The 16165-nt window shown below is 40.5% G+C and overlaps 2 protein-coding genes across 3 annotated transcripts; one reads left to right on the top strand and one right to left on the bottom strand.

The window, feature by feature from the left end:
• The first annotated feature begins 7749 nt into the window (after positions 1-7749).
• Positions 7750-14079, top strand: galnt5 (polypeptide N-acetylgalactosaminyltransferase 5). Its single transcript, XM_029530491.1, has 10 exons — positions 7750-9227; positions 9315-9481; positions 10062-10181; positions 10922-11057; positions 11176-11295; positions 11389-11506; positions 11595-11924; positions 12143-12223; positions 12891-13043; positions 13234-14079. Exons 1-10 carry the CDS (start codon positions 8122-8124, stop codon positions 13372-13374), a joined length of 2472 nt encoding a protein of 823 aa, XP_029386351.1. The 5' UTR covers positions 7750-8121; the 3' UTR covers positions 13375-14079.
• A 95-nt stretch (positions 14080-14174) lies between these two features.
• Positions 14175-15736, bottom strand: LOC115062339 (ermin-like). 2 transcript variants are annotated; one of them, XR_003842374.1, is made up of 3 exons: positions 15198-15736; positions 14541-15028; positions 14175-14489 (listed from the first exon to the last, which is right to left on the bottom strand). XR_003842374.1 is itself a non-coding variant. In XM_029530990.1 (2 exons), exons 1-2 carry the CDS (start codon positions 15700-15702, stop codon positions 14622-14624), a joined length of 912 nt encoding a protein of 303 aa, XP_029386850.1. In that variant the 5' UTR covers positions 15703-15736; the 3' UTR covers positions 14175-14621. The 2 variants fall into 2 exon arrangements, 1 of the variants encoding a protein (XP_029386850.1); XM_029530990.1 differs by having other exon boundaries at positions 14175-15028.
• Between the last annotated feature and the right edge of the window lie 429 nt (positions 15737-16165).

Here is a 16165-nt window from a genome sequence, read left to right as displayed (position 1 = left end):
AACTCGTGCTGTATATCAGATTGGTTTGGTGCCTTTTGCCCCAAGCCATGGAGCACACACTGATATTAGTTTTAAATACAGATTGCTGGCAATAATGGAACAAAAGAGTCCATGCTTGCTACATAGGTCCAGTCTGGAGTGCCTCACATGGCCGGCTTGGCAAGACAGCTTCAATCAAAAAGCTCAAATAAATGTAGTTCTTTGGGGTCTGTCAACTGTAAACTGTTATTGATCCCAACAAATGAAATTTGTTCACGTTGATCGATCAAACACATTATCTGTGTTTTCCAGTCTATTACCAGCAGGTGGAAACTCAGGAGGCATCAATAAACAGAGTTGGGTCACCCTGGGTAGATTCCTTTCAAGCTCGAAAGGGCTGTAAAAAACAGGCGACCAAACATAAGTACTTGTACTTAAAGGTAATGGAGCTGGATCATGGCTAAACGCTAAGTGCCTGGGGTGTCTACATGTGGAAAGCACTCCTGCAGCACCTTCAAGGTCTAGGACACTTCTGTATGTGCTGTATAGTTGCCCTCCTCTCCTCAGCCCCCTGCTAATGCCCCCCCACCCCCACCCCACCCTAACACACCAACATATGAAAGCCTTCCAGCTGGCACTCGACACCTTTACTTGGCAGGTCGGGGGTACATGAGAATTAAACCTATATCGCCCCAGCTACCAGTTCCCAAATATCAGTGGAGTCCAGCACTTCACTGGGGACTGGTGAGAGGGAAGCATGTCAGTGGAACAAAAAGCTCCTTCTGGCACATCTCCACTCAACTGTTCTGCTTCCTGCTACTACAGGAGTAAAGTTTCATGTTAAAGTAGGTATGAATGATCATGTGAAGGAGGGAACCAACTGGATGTTGGATGACAGAGCGATGCGACTACGCTTCGTCTAATGTGGACAGAATTTACCTGGGCATTAAGCAGAGCAATTACCAGGCCATCAACACTAATCCATTCATTTTTCTGTTTTGGCATGAATGTTTCCTGTCGAATTATATGCCTCTATGACTAAGAGAAATGCAGGGAGCCAGCTCCACGCTGTCTCCATCACAGTTAAATATGGTCTCTATTAAGTACATCCAGCTCAAACTAATGGTCTAACGGTGGAAGGCTTTTCAGGCTTTTTGAGTATGTTTGAGTATTATTGATGCAGTTTTTGGGCAAAGTGGGAGTCCGGAGTTTGTGGTGCCATGTAATTGTACTGCCATATTCAAAACAGGTGATATGGAACTGATGGATAAAATATTAGAAACACTTTATTGTGTAATGACAGCTGAATAAATTGGTGAAGGCATTTTTCAGACTTTTATTTGGGATCTATTTGTGCGCCTCCTTTCCAAAATATTCTTTTTCTCAGAGTAAGATTATAATGTACAACTTATTTATCTCATGACAGCTGTTATTTTAGATATAGACAAATTGTAAAATAACTCACAGAGCAAGTTGCAACTTAAGTTTAATGTCCACAAGTGAGGTGCAGGGGCCTTAGATGAACCTGCCTAAATCCATCTGCCTCCGTCCTTTCGCATGTCTTCAACTAACAGGAGAGTGACAGCTTGTCCACAAACCGGTCTTACTAGAAATAGGAATATCCGCCCCTCGACAGTGATAGAGCAGCTCTGATAGCTCCTTTATTATGGAAAATTATTTTAAATAGCATAAAACGGCAGAGGTTCATTTTTTCCATGTTTCTCCCACTATCACTCCAGCTATTGATAAGATGTCTAAATTTATTGCAGAATAATTCTGCAGGAAAAGAGATAAAAGGTTGCTGAATAAAATATGAGGCGAAGGCTGTAAATTGTAGCAATGCATATCATTTCATTCAAATGTAGGACGCAATTACCATCTGCTACACTCATCAGTCCCCTCCTTTATGACTTAATTATATGTTTAATGCTATCAGATCAAGGAAAGGGCAAAACAGATGAATGAGAGAGAAAGAGAAAAGATTCCGCAACAAGACAAAAGGCAGATGAAAAGTAACATAAAAGGGTGGAATTGATTTCATTCACCGGGAAATAGAAAAAGTTAATTTAGATACAATGTTCCCTCATCTCCCGTGCCTTTGTAAGATAATAAACCCAGCGTGTTGCCAATAGGTCTCATACCAGTCAAACAAAAGAAGTCAAGTTCCTCAAAACTGAAAGTCTTCCTGTATTCATTTGAGATGGCGGCAAACTTGGCGGATCACTCAGTTTTCTGTAATCATTGCATTCACTCAGTCCAGGTCATCTATGGATTATCTATAGAAAACTTATAAGTGAGCAGCGGTGAGTCAAACAAGGCCAAAGATTTCCATCTGTTGTCCTTCAGTTTCTTGGATTTGCAGACTGATGTCTTCATAAGCCTTTTCCTCTGATCCACTGGTTTGTGTTCACAGATTTGTTTTCTGTTTTATGAAGACATTCATCATTATTTTCACTACGCTTTAGCACTGGAAAACTAGACGTATGCTGTTGTCTTCGACTGCCAGGGTAAAATGAAACTTCACAATACCAAAAACTTTTTGTTCAGATGCAAATCGTGTACGGCAGTGTTCACAAAGAAAAGTGGGGTTGTCCAAATGGCTGTGGGGTAAAAAGCTAGCCAGTGGGCATCCCAGGTGCCAGCGGGCACTGTCCTAACTGTGTACCTTTGGCCAGAACTCATTATAGGGTGACATTTAGGACTGCTGCTGCCCATGCCAAGTCAGCCCTCTGGATTGAGACAAATTATGTAGTTATTTTTTATGTCAGACATTAAGTCATGTCCAGTGGGAGCACAACCAGTATCACCTTCATGTCACCTGGGGGAAAATGATTAAGGCTGCGGACTTGTTAAGCACGAGCGTTATTCAACTTATTGGTGAAATTTTCTGCCATCAAAAAAACAGAATTTAATTTGTATCTGGTGTTAAATGCAAACGCTTAAACACTATGAACTGCCAGTTTTCTGAAGACGGAGTTCCTCTCGTTACATTTGTTGAGTAATTCTTGTTCACAGACTTGTTTCTGTCTCCACTCTTTTTCCTGGCAAAATGGAGATCGTCAAAAAGAGGGTTTTCTACCCGTATACTTCAGAAAGTGCAATAGTTTGCTTTTCTCTGTCGCAGTTGTTCCTTCTAAGCCTGAGGAAGAGCAAAGAATGAACAGAATTAGCGAAGAAAATAGCCTTGAATTTTCTATAAAGCCGTTGCCAAAGGGACACAAGGGTTTATAGTAGCAAGTAAACAAATACATCACAAGGGCTGTGTTCTGTAATATAAAAAAGTGGCGCCCACACCTGCGTCTTCATGGATGATACATTTTATGTTTTACAGAAGTTTATGCAAATTTTCTATGAGCTTTGAAACAAATTTTATTTTATGTCCAGGTCAATACCTCATAAGTTTGGTTTGTTATACATTTTCAACTTATATACCTAGATATTGCAAAGGAGAGCAAGCATGAGTCTTTGTTATAGATTCTGCAAGGAAAGCAGGAGCCTCATCATCCCAACAGCCAGTGCAAGACATGAGCAGAACTAAAGCTCCATCTTGTGGACTAAAGCAAGTACAGCTGAGAGGTACGCTTGTAGCTTTTTCTGATTTGGCTTGTTCAGGTGTGGCAACAGAAATGCTTGCACAGATATACAAGGATAAATGATCAAATATGTGTTCCATAACAGTTCACTACAATGAATTAATTTAATTACCTTGGGTGTAATGGCACATTATGCATTTGAGAAAAGAGTAAAAATCTGCAGTAAAGCAAAATATGTAATAAAACCTTCAATAAATATTTTACGGCGTTCTCATTCGGTGGGAGAAACATTCATGTCCTGAGAATCCCAAGAACAGCTCAAGCAGCGGAGATAAGTCAGCAAACAGAACAATTATTCACTGAGCAAGCATCCTCACATGGTAGCTCACAGGTATTTCGCAAAGCATAAAATGAATCAAACTTGTTTGTGCGCTTTGTGTCATTGAGAAAATTATGGATAATTGCTCATTTGATGGTTTCACAGTACGACTGTCTTTTGATGCATATGCTGTGGATATTTTCCCACACAAACTTCAAGATGTACCAAACAAGAAAAAAAAAAGAAATGGATGTAATTGATTATAAGTTAATTGTGCAAAGGTCTCCGTGATGGGAACATCTGTCAAAACAAGCTGTACATTCACTAATTCTAATTATAATTAATTAAACGGCTAACAAATTACATATATCATAGTTACTACAGGGGAAAACTACCACAGGAACTGTTATGAAACAAATTAGCTTTAACAATGAAAGAAAATTACATCACATAACTAAATATTATGCTCGTTTCCGCAAGCCATATTTCTTAATGAATTCTCTAATTAATTTAATTCACACAATGTGCATAATTTGAAGCTGAAAATGTCAGTGGGTCAGACTTAACCATATTGTTGCTGGCTGTCTTTTTCAACGAGTCCCGTATTAGCACAACATGACCTCTATGTAAATTACACAGACCAACTGTTGTAATTTTAATTCCAAGGTCTAATTAACATGTTCTAAAGATATCATACAAGTACATTTAACTTGTTTTACACATGCCAGTGTCAATGCAAGATTTTCATTTGCCTTCATTTTGTGTAATCCGTTTGGCGGGAAATGCCCGTTTAAGTTTCAGTTACAGATGTCAGATGTAAGAAAAAAGCTGCTCCTTTTCATGCTTATTGGATTAAGTGTTGAACTTTCTTATCACTATGACTCCTAATCTACTCTAAACGAGTTTTTCCTTTGCACTGTTTCTCATTATGGGAACTGCTGGGTTTCTTTCGATAATGTTCCAAGATCTTGACCTTATCATGTAGTTGTGAGCATTGCACACTAACACTCATTCACAAAGCATGCCAAATAATATTTCTGATAGGATGTTTTAGATCCTCCTCATACTCACCACAAACTATTACCATGAGGTCAACAGGCTCAGTTAAATAATTAAAGAATGCCCTGTAGTTCCAGTTAATGATTTTTAATAATGGATTCAACTGTTGTTCAGCTGGTATTTCCCCACAAGAGAACCTAAACAAACTGCAAGGACAGATTTAGATGGTTCATCACCTATGAACTCAGTACACTGTATGATGTTGAGCACATTAAATTTGACATATTAAATCAAGTACAAATGAACTCCATGGTGTACGGGCACTGCAACTCAGAGCGTTTCATTATTAATTAATTAGCGAATTATTTTCTTAGTTAATCATAGAATCTCCCAGACACCAGGATGGCATCCTTATGTTATTGTTTTTGTCTGGCCAACAAATCAAATCAATGAATAATATAAAACAGACAAAAAATGCCAAACCTCATGTCAAATAAGTTGAAAATTACATTTTTCTTGGGAAAATAATTTCAATGGTTAATCAACAGTTAAAATTATTGACTAATCATTTTATTAACTCATAATTTCAGCAGTACGGACATCTGCATGCTTACACATTGTTTTACCTGAGTTAATGGCACTGGACAGAAATATATGAGTTTTTCCTAACCCTGAGCTCTATCACTTTAGAGGAAATACAAATCAAATGTACCCAATGATGGCATCACTGACTGTGAATGCAGAAATAGATGAATAAATTAATAAATTGCCTGGTGGATGGAACATATAAGCTAACACATGCATTGCAGGGCTCGGGGGCTATCCTGAGGCCAATCATTTAGCTAACACACTAATGAAAGCGTGTGTAGTGTGGCTAAGGGCAGCCACCATGGGAGGTACCACTGCCCTCCCTCCTCATGTTGGGGACTGTTAATAGGCTGGATGGAGCCAATGGGACTCCCAAGAGAGGCCTGCCGATTAAGAGGAAAACCTGTCGCCGCCTTCACTAATCACTGCATAATGGCCAGAGAAACACAGGTTTTACAAATGTGATTGTGCATGTGTGGCTGTATACGTGTGTGTTTTAGAATATTGGTAATCTCCCTAAAATGTTCACCTGGGAATCTATTGTGTTTTTATACATAGTGGAGTGAATATTTTTCTACGGTTATATAAATAGTCACAAGTATCATCTTTTTCCAGGCACTTTCTTGTTTTAGCTATATTTCATATATTTATATGTTTTAGGAACAGTCCATAATCTACATGTAGATTCAGCTAAAACCTAGTCTCACTCCCAAATTGATTAAACTATCCTTAACACTAGAACTGCTATAAAACAAATTAATTACAGCTGAAACTACAAGGTGAAAATTGTAGTTTCACAAGCACTAAAAACTGTGTTTTTATTCTTCTCTCTGCAAAAACACCACCTGTCCTCAGATTTAGTCTCATGCTAATTTCCTCCGTTCTTTCTACTGTGAAGCAAATATGTTTGGGTTTTTGTTTGTAATCACAGTCATCTGATGATGACAGGGATCTGCAGATTAAGCATTAATGAAGTTAAATGTTAGTTGGAGACCTGTTCATTAAGTTTAATAACATAAAAAAAAATCAACAATAGGCTGGGTTCACATTTTGGCACATTATTCGTGAATACAATAAATCCCCCTTTCTTCTAAATGCATTATGGTTTCTTTAATCACTTTTACAGTAATCTCAGTAATTAATTGAATAACAGGACAATTTCATTTTCAGTTCATTTCTTTGCTCCAGCATGCAAACTGACAATGTAGGCGAAGGTGGATGGGATTCCTTTAAACTCATAACTTGTGAAACAAACCTCAGCTACACTGTTAACTCATCAGCCTGACACGTTCATTAATGACAGCAGTAAATCGAGTCACACCACATTCTGATGTGGGTGGAGATTTGTTTAAGGTGGGGGACATTGTGATGTCAGAGCAACTTTATTTTATTTATTTATTTATTTATTTATTAACAAGAGAAAACAAAAAAACAATCAACTGAATGTGGGTCTACTGTCAGCTTCTCTCAAACGGCATAAACTGCTCGTCCTTTTAGTGTCACGTCAGAAATGACCCGTCATTCTACTTTTTTTTTCCGCCAAACTAAAGTGAAGCTGTTGACTTCCTGAGTTAAAGCACCAGTTCCGGTAAAAACACACAAAGTAAAAGTCCCTTTGAGGAGAGTTTGTTGAAATATTTGACACTGACACTTGAAAATATCAGAAAACAATTTCAAACCATGGTCCTCCGAAATAAACGGAAGTGGGTTTTTCCATGTATTTTACAGCAGGCTTTTAGATCTCTATGGCTGCGAAAAAGGTCAACAATCACTGATAAATCATGTCAGCCACCTTAGAATGAAATCTGAATAATTCACCCTGTCCACTTTTCCATGATGTTGAAACAAAGTTATCCATCCGAAATATATCAAAACTCAATACACCCCCTTTTTACATCTGTACACAAGAAGTTTTGCAATAGCCATGGAAAGCCAAAATCATCATGATAATCACAAATAAAACATGGTGTCAGGGTTTTGTTGATCTTTTTGCATCTTGCAGGTGAAAGCAATCTTACGAGGTCTGTCAAATGCCTCAAATGCCTACCAAGATACTAATGGAAACATCTGGAAAACCTATTCTGATTGACGAACGAAAGTTAACGTAAATAAAGTTTTTTGTGAGCCTGGAAGTTTACTTTTTAATATTTCCAGTTTTATTGCTCCCTTTAAATCAACTTGTTTGAAAAACGTTTCCTTGGCAGGTTTTATTTTGAAAGTGCCGCTCGGAGCTTCCTGTCCCCTCGTGCCTGCCTTCCTCCAGCTTGCGGTGCTCTCGTGCAGGCCGTCACTTCTCCGGTCGGTCCGTCCAATCAGAGCTGACGGCGGAGGGGAAGTCGGTCCGACGTCCTCATACAAAACTCAGTCAAAGTTGTTTCGTGGAAACTCGGACAAAGTGTGTTTTCGCGAGAGGAGAAAGTTCCTTATAAAAAACAAAGACAAAAACAAAAACAACAGCAGACAAAATGTCTCCAGGCGGCTGGACATGAGCGGAGTGAGGCGGTATGAAAACTAACTTTGTGTGTCGTTGTGTCGTTGTTGCGGGTCACGCCGTGTGTCCGGATCTGACAGCACTCACTCTGCTCCGGGTCACATTTGTAGCATGCCACGCAGGCAGCTAACTCATCCAAAGACGACCAAAGTGTGCCTTGTCCACGGCTCAAACTGTGACATTTCCTTTGTCCGCTCCCTCTGCCGCTCAGCATGAAGGTGAGGAGACTCTTCAGGGGCAGCGGGAGGGTGCTCGCCTTCGTCTTCATCGCCTCGGTCATCTGGCTGCTGTTTGACATGGCTGCGCTCCGTTTGTCCATAAATGACGCGAACAGCCAGCTGCTGAAGGACAGAGTGGCGAGAGACAAGGAGCTCCTCAGACAGCCGTCCAGGAAGATGAGCAAGGGCTTCAAACACCCGGTGCAGAGGCAGGACTGGGCTGCCACTCGTGCGGGCAAAGGGCCGCTGAGTGCAGACATCGAGCTGTCCCAGGTGTACAGACAGGGAGGAGCAGGCCGGAGACGGGAGCAGATGCTGAGGGACAGAAAGGTTGACCCCTCACAGCAGCAGGGACATCATCGTCCCGAAGCCCAGTCCGTCGCTCCTGAGCATCACCAAGTGTCAACGATGCGCGGTGTAGTCGTACAGAAAGAAGCTGTAGATCTCAATCTCAAAGATGTAAAATTAGAGAAAAGTGTAGCAATAGATGCCTCTACTAAGGTGACGTCCCTGGCAGTAGTGCCTGATATAAACCAGAAAAACGAACCTGCCCCTTTACCAACCTCAAAGAAAGTGATCTCTGTTAAAACTGGAGGTGTGGTTCAAAACGCTTTGGTCAAAATGGATTCAAAGGCAATTGAAAATGTCAAGGGTGAACTTTCCAAGAATTGGACTAAAGTGAGCCAGCCTCAGGCCGAGGAGGCAGACCGTGTTAAAATAACATCCAGCCTTTCCAAACAGCATGTGAAAGGAAAGGACGTAAACCATAATGAAGAGAAATTTGAACTCAGAGCAGTTGATAAGAGTGGTGTAAATGCAACAAAGGAACCTGCAAAATCCATAATCAAGGCCAAAGCAGAAGAGGACTCCAAGGATAACTCCACCGTTGCCAGAAAAACAGGTGTCCACAAGGTCGTTTCTCTGGATCTGACTCTCTCTCCCAGAGATGCAAACGCTGTGGGCCAGTTTGGTCAGCCAGCACTTGTTGCCAGCCATGAAGATGCGGTAGTGAGGAAGAGATGGAATGAAGGTCATTTTAATGTTTACTTGAGTGACCAGATCCCAGTGGACCGGGCCATCCCAGACACCAGACCTGACACGTGAGTCTTACTCTTCACATTGTTCGCCTCTTTGATCCAGGAGATGACTGCCAAGCTTTGATTGTCCTTTTCTCTTGTGTTTTCCAGATGTGCGCAGAATCTGGTCCACGATGACCTGCCTTCCACCAGTGTGATTTTTTGTTTTGTAGACGAAGTGTGGTCAACACTCCTCCGCTCTGTGCACAGTGTGCTCAACAGATCTCCACCACACCTCCTCAAAGAGATCATTCTGGTAGATGACTTCAGCACCAAAGGTGAGAGAGTCTTTGGTACTTCAAATGGAAGATTACCGTATTGCTTTATTGGTTCTCCACAGGAGGGCAGACACTAAAGAGAGGTCTGCCTTTTTGTTTCGGCTGATTTACAGAACCCACAGTGCCAAAGAAAAATTACATCAAATTTATAGGCATCATGTTGTCCTAGGTTTTGGATAAATGTTTGTTTATATTCTTATACACAAGCCGATGCATTCTTAATGATAATTTACTAAATAAAAAAACTACATTGTTGAATTATACTCCAAATTGTTTACAGGCTTTTCTGGCTGCTTTTGATTTTGCATGTAATTAATAGTTGATAATAATAATAATAATAATAATAATTCCTAATAATACAATTTTACTTGTTCATATATTTACATGTCAATTTCCTTCTTTTTTTTGCTGTTTTCACATCATTAGTCATCATTAACAATTCACCCAATCTTGGTTTCTAAATTCAAGTTTACCCTCAGTATTTTTAAAGGACAGTATGCTTACTTTGAATCTTGATGTACTATTGTTTGCTGCTGTAAAATCGTATGTATTGTAATTTGCACCACTTGTATGCTGGCAGACAACTTGAAGGCACCATTAGATGAGTACATGTCCCAGTTTCCCAAAGTGAGAATCATTCGTCTGAAGGAGCGACAAGGTCTGATCAGGGCCAGACTAGCCGGAGCTGCTGCTGCTGAAGGTAACCCATCTCTATATGGTTCATTTATACATTCAAGGGTGATTGAGAATTGAATGAGGGAGTTTTTTTTTTAAAAACACAATAATGATATAAACTGTTTCTCAAGTGAGATCAATCAGTCAAATCGTACAATCAGAGTCATTGAAGACACAAGTGTGTGTATACCTGTCCTCAGGGACGGGTTCATTTACAAGCTGATACTGTGTTGATATGACCCCTCCCTATCATTAGTTTGCCAACTGTTCCTATTGTTTGATAATGCTGTATGAGGAGTGCAAGATATCAATAGTGTGTGTGAATAATTGTCAAGCCTTTGCATCACACTAATCAACATCCCCTGCAGAAAGGCACAGTACAACAGGACATACATAAAAAAAAAAAAAACTATTTCCCTGCATCTTTCAAATAAGTGAAATTAATGTATGCAAACAAGAGTTAAGTCAATTGAAATAAATATTCTGAAACCTGTATCTGACAAATACAACATTTTTCTGAGGTTTGTGTAACTATGTTTGCACCTCTGTGTTCCTTGTTAGAGGTGTTAACAAAGTAACACATGTGATAAACAGCTGTGTAATAAATGCTGAAATGTGAGAGCAGTATAGCACATGCTCGCTTGTGTACTTAATGTGTAATCTTAAACACAATAATGCACTCTAATCATTGTTGGGCGAAACTGTTAAAAGGCCTCAGTGGGTGTTTATTTTACTGAAGCAGGATGTTTGCTTTCCCCTTTATAGGTGAAGTTCTTACCTTCCTCGATTCCCACGTGGAGTGTAATGTGGGCTGGCTGGAGCCGCTTTTAGAGAGGGTCTATCAGGATCGGAAGAAAGTGCCCTGCCCAGTTATTGAAGTCATCAGTGATAAGGATCTGAGGTGAACGAGATCACATCTGAGTACAGGACGAGCAAGACATGGGATGATTTTTCTGTTGTTGTTTGAGTCGAACAGGATGTTTGCTGTTTGAGCTCATGTTCTGGCTCTTTCTCTGCAGTTATATGCTGGTGGACAACTTCCAAAGAGGTATTTTCAAATGGCCTTTGGTGTTTGGCTGGAGCGCATTACCAGAAGAGTACATAAAGAAGAACAACATGACCATCTCGGATCCCATCAGGTACCTCAGGTTTCATTTCATGTTATTATTTAGGATATTTCTATTTCTTGACTCAAACTAATAGTATGTCTATACATTTATATTCTTTTACAGGTGTCCAGTTATGGCTGGAGGCCTCTTCTCCATAGACAAAAAGTACTTCTATGAGCTTGGTGCCTATGACCCTGGTTTGGATGTATGGGGTGGGGAAAACATGGAGATTTCATTTAAGGTACATTACATCAGTAATTCATGCACAAGTGTTGCCCATTGTTGCTTGAAAAGTCCAAAGAGCTTCTAACATGTTGCCATGTGAACAGATCTGGATGTGTGGCGGGGAAATTGAGATTATCCCCTGCTCTCGGGTGGGACACATTTTCCGAGGACAGAATCCATACAAATTTCCCAAAGACAGACAGAAGACAGTGGAGCGTAACCTGGTAAGAGTGGCTGAGGTCTGGCTGGATGAGTACAAGGACCTCTTCTATGGTCACGGCTACCACCACCTGCTGGACAGAAAGGCCAATGACATAGGCAACCTCACTGAGCAGATCGAACTGAGGAAGAGGCTCAAATGCAAGAGCTTCAAGTGGTACCTGGACAACGTGTATCCAGACATGAATGCTCCTTTAGTCAAAGCTGAAGGCCAGGTATGTGAAGTCCAGAGAGGAGCTTGTATTCCTTGTTTTGTCTCTTGTCATCACAATCCCTGATCATTAACTTAAAAATTAAAACTTGTTGCACCTTAAAAAAAGTAACCAACATTCCACTCAATTGAAAAAAACAACAGCTTTCTGTTAAACGGTGTTAAATATTTTCAGCTCATTTTTTTCTCTTTCTAAAATGTTGACCATGTATTTCTGCATAGGTCTTTAATCGTGGTTTGAGAAAATGCCTGGCTCTGCAAAAAGGCTCTCTGTCCTTCGAGCTATGTGATCTAAGTAAGCAGGTAGGTGTCTTTCATTTAACATTGTTTGACGCCAAACACAAAATTGAAAGTATATTCATTCATTCATCTTCAACCGCTTATCCGTTTCCATGTTGGAGCCAATCCCAGCTCCCACTGGGAAAGGGCAGGGTCACCAGGCCGACACACAGAGACAGACACAGACCAAAAACTACTCACACTCAGACAATTTAGTCACCAGTTAACCCAAACATGATGTCTTTGGATGGTGGGAGGAAACCCACACAGGCACGGAGAGAACATACATACTCCACACAGAAAGGCCCCAGGCCGGGAACCGAACCCACAACCTTCTTATTGTGGGACTACAGCGCTAACCACAGTGCCACCACACGATTTAAAGTATATAAAGTAGAATTTTGCTCAGTGTTTCTCAGGATGCAAATGTTATGCAGTTTTGGCCTTCTGATTGTGTGTAATTATGTGGTATATATCACAAAAAATATCCAGGAATAGGAACTGAAACCAGGACTAATGCAGTCAGAATCCAAGACCAGAAGACCTGAGCCACAATAAACAAGGGTAGCACTCAAGACAAGACCAATCTTTTCTGAATGCGGTCGTCTTGAATTGAAAACAGCCATATTTCAGTTTTCACAGAGAATAATTACATCCTTGTCATTCCCCTCTCTGCCCGTCATGTTTTCAGAGTCAGCACTTTAATTACACCTGGTTGAGGCACATTCGCCAGCACGACCTGTGTGTCTCTTCCCAAAGCGAAAGCAATGGCTTTGCTCTACAAACCTGTGAAAACGCCAAGCCTGAACTCCGCTGGTTCCACAAATCCTCCAAGGCGGCTCTGGTAGGTTGACTTTGGGTGGGCCATTTATTTTGTCCTCTGTCTTTGTTTTTCTTTCCTTTTGAACTTATTTTCACTGCATTTAAATTTGCCTGCTTCGAATCTGTCAGCAAATCTCTTAGCTGTCAGCTAAAATTGTTTGGAGGCTACAATTTTATTCACTAATTGGGTTTCCTGTTTTGTCTTGGTAAAGGCGGAGCACCTCATAACAGAGTTTGTTTCTCGCCACATGTGCCTAGAGGCGGGGCCTCAAGGTGACACACTTCACCTGAACCGATGTGTACCCAGCAACACCTTCCAGAAGTGGCAGTTTACACACTACCATGCTCAGTGATAAGACTGATGGCGATTTTGTGTTAATTTGTGTTAATTTGTGTTAATGGTGCACTATAGAGGCCTTCGGTGGGCTCATGATGCAGTGTGCACTGTGGTCCAATCTCTGAAAGACAAGACTCTTCAGAGGAAGTCAGCCTTGGATGCAATAATATTTTTGATGTAAAACAGATAGTGTGGGGATGTGCAATGTTCCTAATGTTCTTTTTAAATCATCAGATTGAGTTGAGTTTAAACATGTACCAGAGGAAGGAGAGAACATTTCTCTTTTAAAAAGGCTTGTAGCAGAAGGTTCTAAAGATCGTCTACAGAGATATTTGAGGAAAGCGTCTAAGATATTTTTCTTTTTTATGGGGCTACATGTGAATGTCTATTGAAGAACAACCCATCATCACTGTCTCATTTCACCGCCAAAGTCTGACCTGTGCCTTATATTTTTGAAAAGTGTTTCCGTACTGCTGGGACCGGGTTAAATGTTGAGTGAAATTGCATAAGGAATTGTTTGTTTAAAAAAAAAACAAACAAACATATCAAATATTTTGGTGAGACATTTGCTTTTCTATATTGTCTTGTAATTTTATGTTTATGGCTGTCTCTGTTTTTAATGTTGTTATTTGGGTGTAGGTCTTTAGTTTGTTTTTGTTTTGTTTTGGGGGTTATTATTTTTGTCACTAGGGGGAAGTGTTGGTTTAAAACACACAATAAACCTGTGCTGTGATTTCAAGATTTTGTTTGTGGTCTCTAATTTAAACCACAAACAAGTGAAACTATTAAGAGCAAAAAGAAATGAAGGGCAGATGTTTAATCGCACTAATTTGTTTCTTCTTTCTTATTAACTGGTAACACATGTAAATGCACATGCTTTGTTAATCACTCACATAGCCTGTTAGTTTCATTACTCTCTCCTGAGGTTCAGATGCTGAAGCACTAATATCAAACAACTTCTAAATTACTATGGCAAGTAGTATTATAAATCCCAGAGCTTCTTACTTCTTTAATCTGCTGCTTAACTACCTACCTTCCATTACAAGATATTTTCATGCTGAAACAGATTAAATAAGTGCATAGGGAAATGCTTACTAGGAGTGTTAGGTGGCGTGCATTATCAAAGATTTTCAATAAAATGCACAAATAAATTTTAGAACCAATAACTACAAGACCAGACATTTACAATTAGTTTCTTTAAATGCACATTTTTTGTTGGGGATATAATGTCCAGCAGTTTTTTTTTATGGCATTGAAACCGCCTTATAAATTCATAATCATGTATTCAAACTCCTCTATCTTCTGGCGGGTGTTGCCTCTGCGGATCTTGCGGTAGGACATGGTGTTGTACTTGGAGGATGTGAGGTGGTCGAAGGATTTCTGTTGGGTGACGCCACAGCTGGATTTCTTCGGCAGCGGCAGGGTGGAGTAACATGGACTGCGGCCCTGATGAAATCCTGCAGGAAGATGGAAGTTGTGGTCCAACTCTGGCTCCTGGTTTACCTCTTTCTGTCTGTGGGCTGATAACTGGAGTTCAGCTTTTGGCTTCTCTTCTGGGACTTCTGTCTCAACATTCAGGCTTGTATAACTCTTTTTATTAGTTCCATCAGAGGTTTTGAAGTTTGACACATCCGTGTTAAACAACACTTCCTCCTCAATGTGTATATTTTCTGAAAAGAAAACAAAGGGCAAAATTTCTTTTATATATATATATATATATATATATATATATATATTCTAAATCTTTCTATACACTCTATAAACACTTTCTATATACCCAAAAATCAACAGTGTCAAACTAATTTAAGGAACTGCAAAATAATATCAAACTCTTCTTACCTGATGATGTGTTCTTTACAGGCTGTGTTTCTGCATTGGGGCAGTTTGGTTGCAGAGATCCTCCACTTGTGCTCATCGAGCTTTCGGGAGCTTTATTGGCTTCAGCTGCTGAATCTATCAACACATGACCAGTTTCTGTTACATCTGGCTCTTTGCGTTCCTCTCTCTGTACAGACAGAGATGGCTCCTTCACCATCCGCTGATCTTCCTTGTCACTTAGGACTTCTGGTCCACGGTAACCCTCCCCAGGCTCCTCAGCTGCTTCACTTTTGACAAGGTCACAAGATGCTTTGACGTCCTGCTGAGTTTGGTCGTCGTCGCTGTAAAACACAGAATCATCTCCTTCCTCCAACCAAACATCTCTCTCCTCAGGTTGATCCAGAGTCTTTAGGGCCTGGAGCGTGATCCCACCAATGATCTCCAGCACATGAGATACCAGTGCATCTTCTTCCTCAACTGGGAGTCTCGGATCCTCTGGAGTCATTGTGCTGGTCTCCATTTCCATCTGTCCGTTTCTCTTCGTTGAAATTAGTGAAGCAGCAGCTGATGCTCCAGTTAAACCTCTCTGTTAAATCAAAAGTGAAAACAAGTCTTTATGTTTTGCATCATGTGCTGCTGCCTTCCCAAGTGTGTTTTGACAACACTTTTTCACAACACAATCAGTGCAAGGTCAAGCACTCTGCTGTTACAACCATGTCACTGTGTGTGCGTACTGAATCGCTGAAGAACAGGGTTTTTGTTGTGGACCCAACAAAGGTTCTTTGTGACCCTGGCATCTGCATATGAAGTGATTTTACTCATTCTTTAATCTCTGCTGAGTGACCACCCTCCTCCTGTCACACTTGGAGTCTGGATTAACATTCTCCCATACTGTTTTCTTTACAGTACTTTGCTGCCTGAACCAGCCATGTTTCTGCACGTCCTGAAACTAAGCCCCGTTTATTCTTGAGCTTTAAGTGCACAAACAT

The sequence above is a fragment of the Echeneis naucrates genome, chromosome 21 (genome assembly GCF_900963305.1).
Source record: "Echeneis naucrates chromosome 21, fEcheNa1.1, whole genome shotgun sequence".
In the NCBI taxonomy this organism is placed as follows: domain Eukaryota; kingdom Metazoa; phylum Chordata; class Actinopteri; order Carangiformes; family Echeneidae; genus Echeneis; species Echeneis naucrates.
The sequence above is the reverse complement of the archived record's forward strand: the minus strand, read 5'-3'. Positions and strand labels throughout refer to the sequence as shown.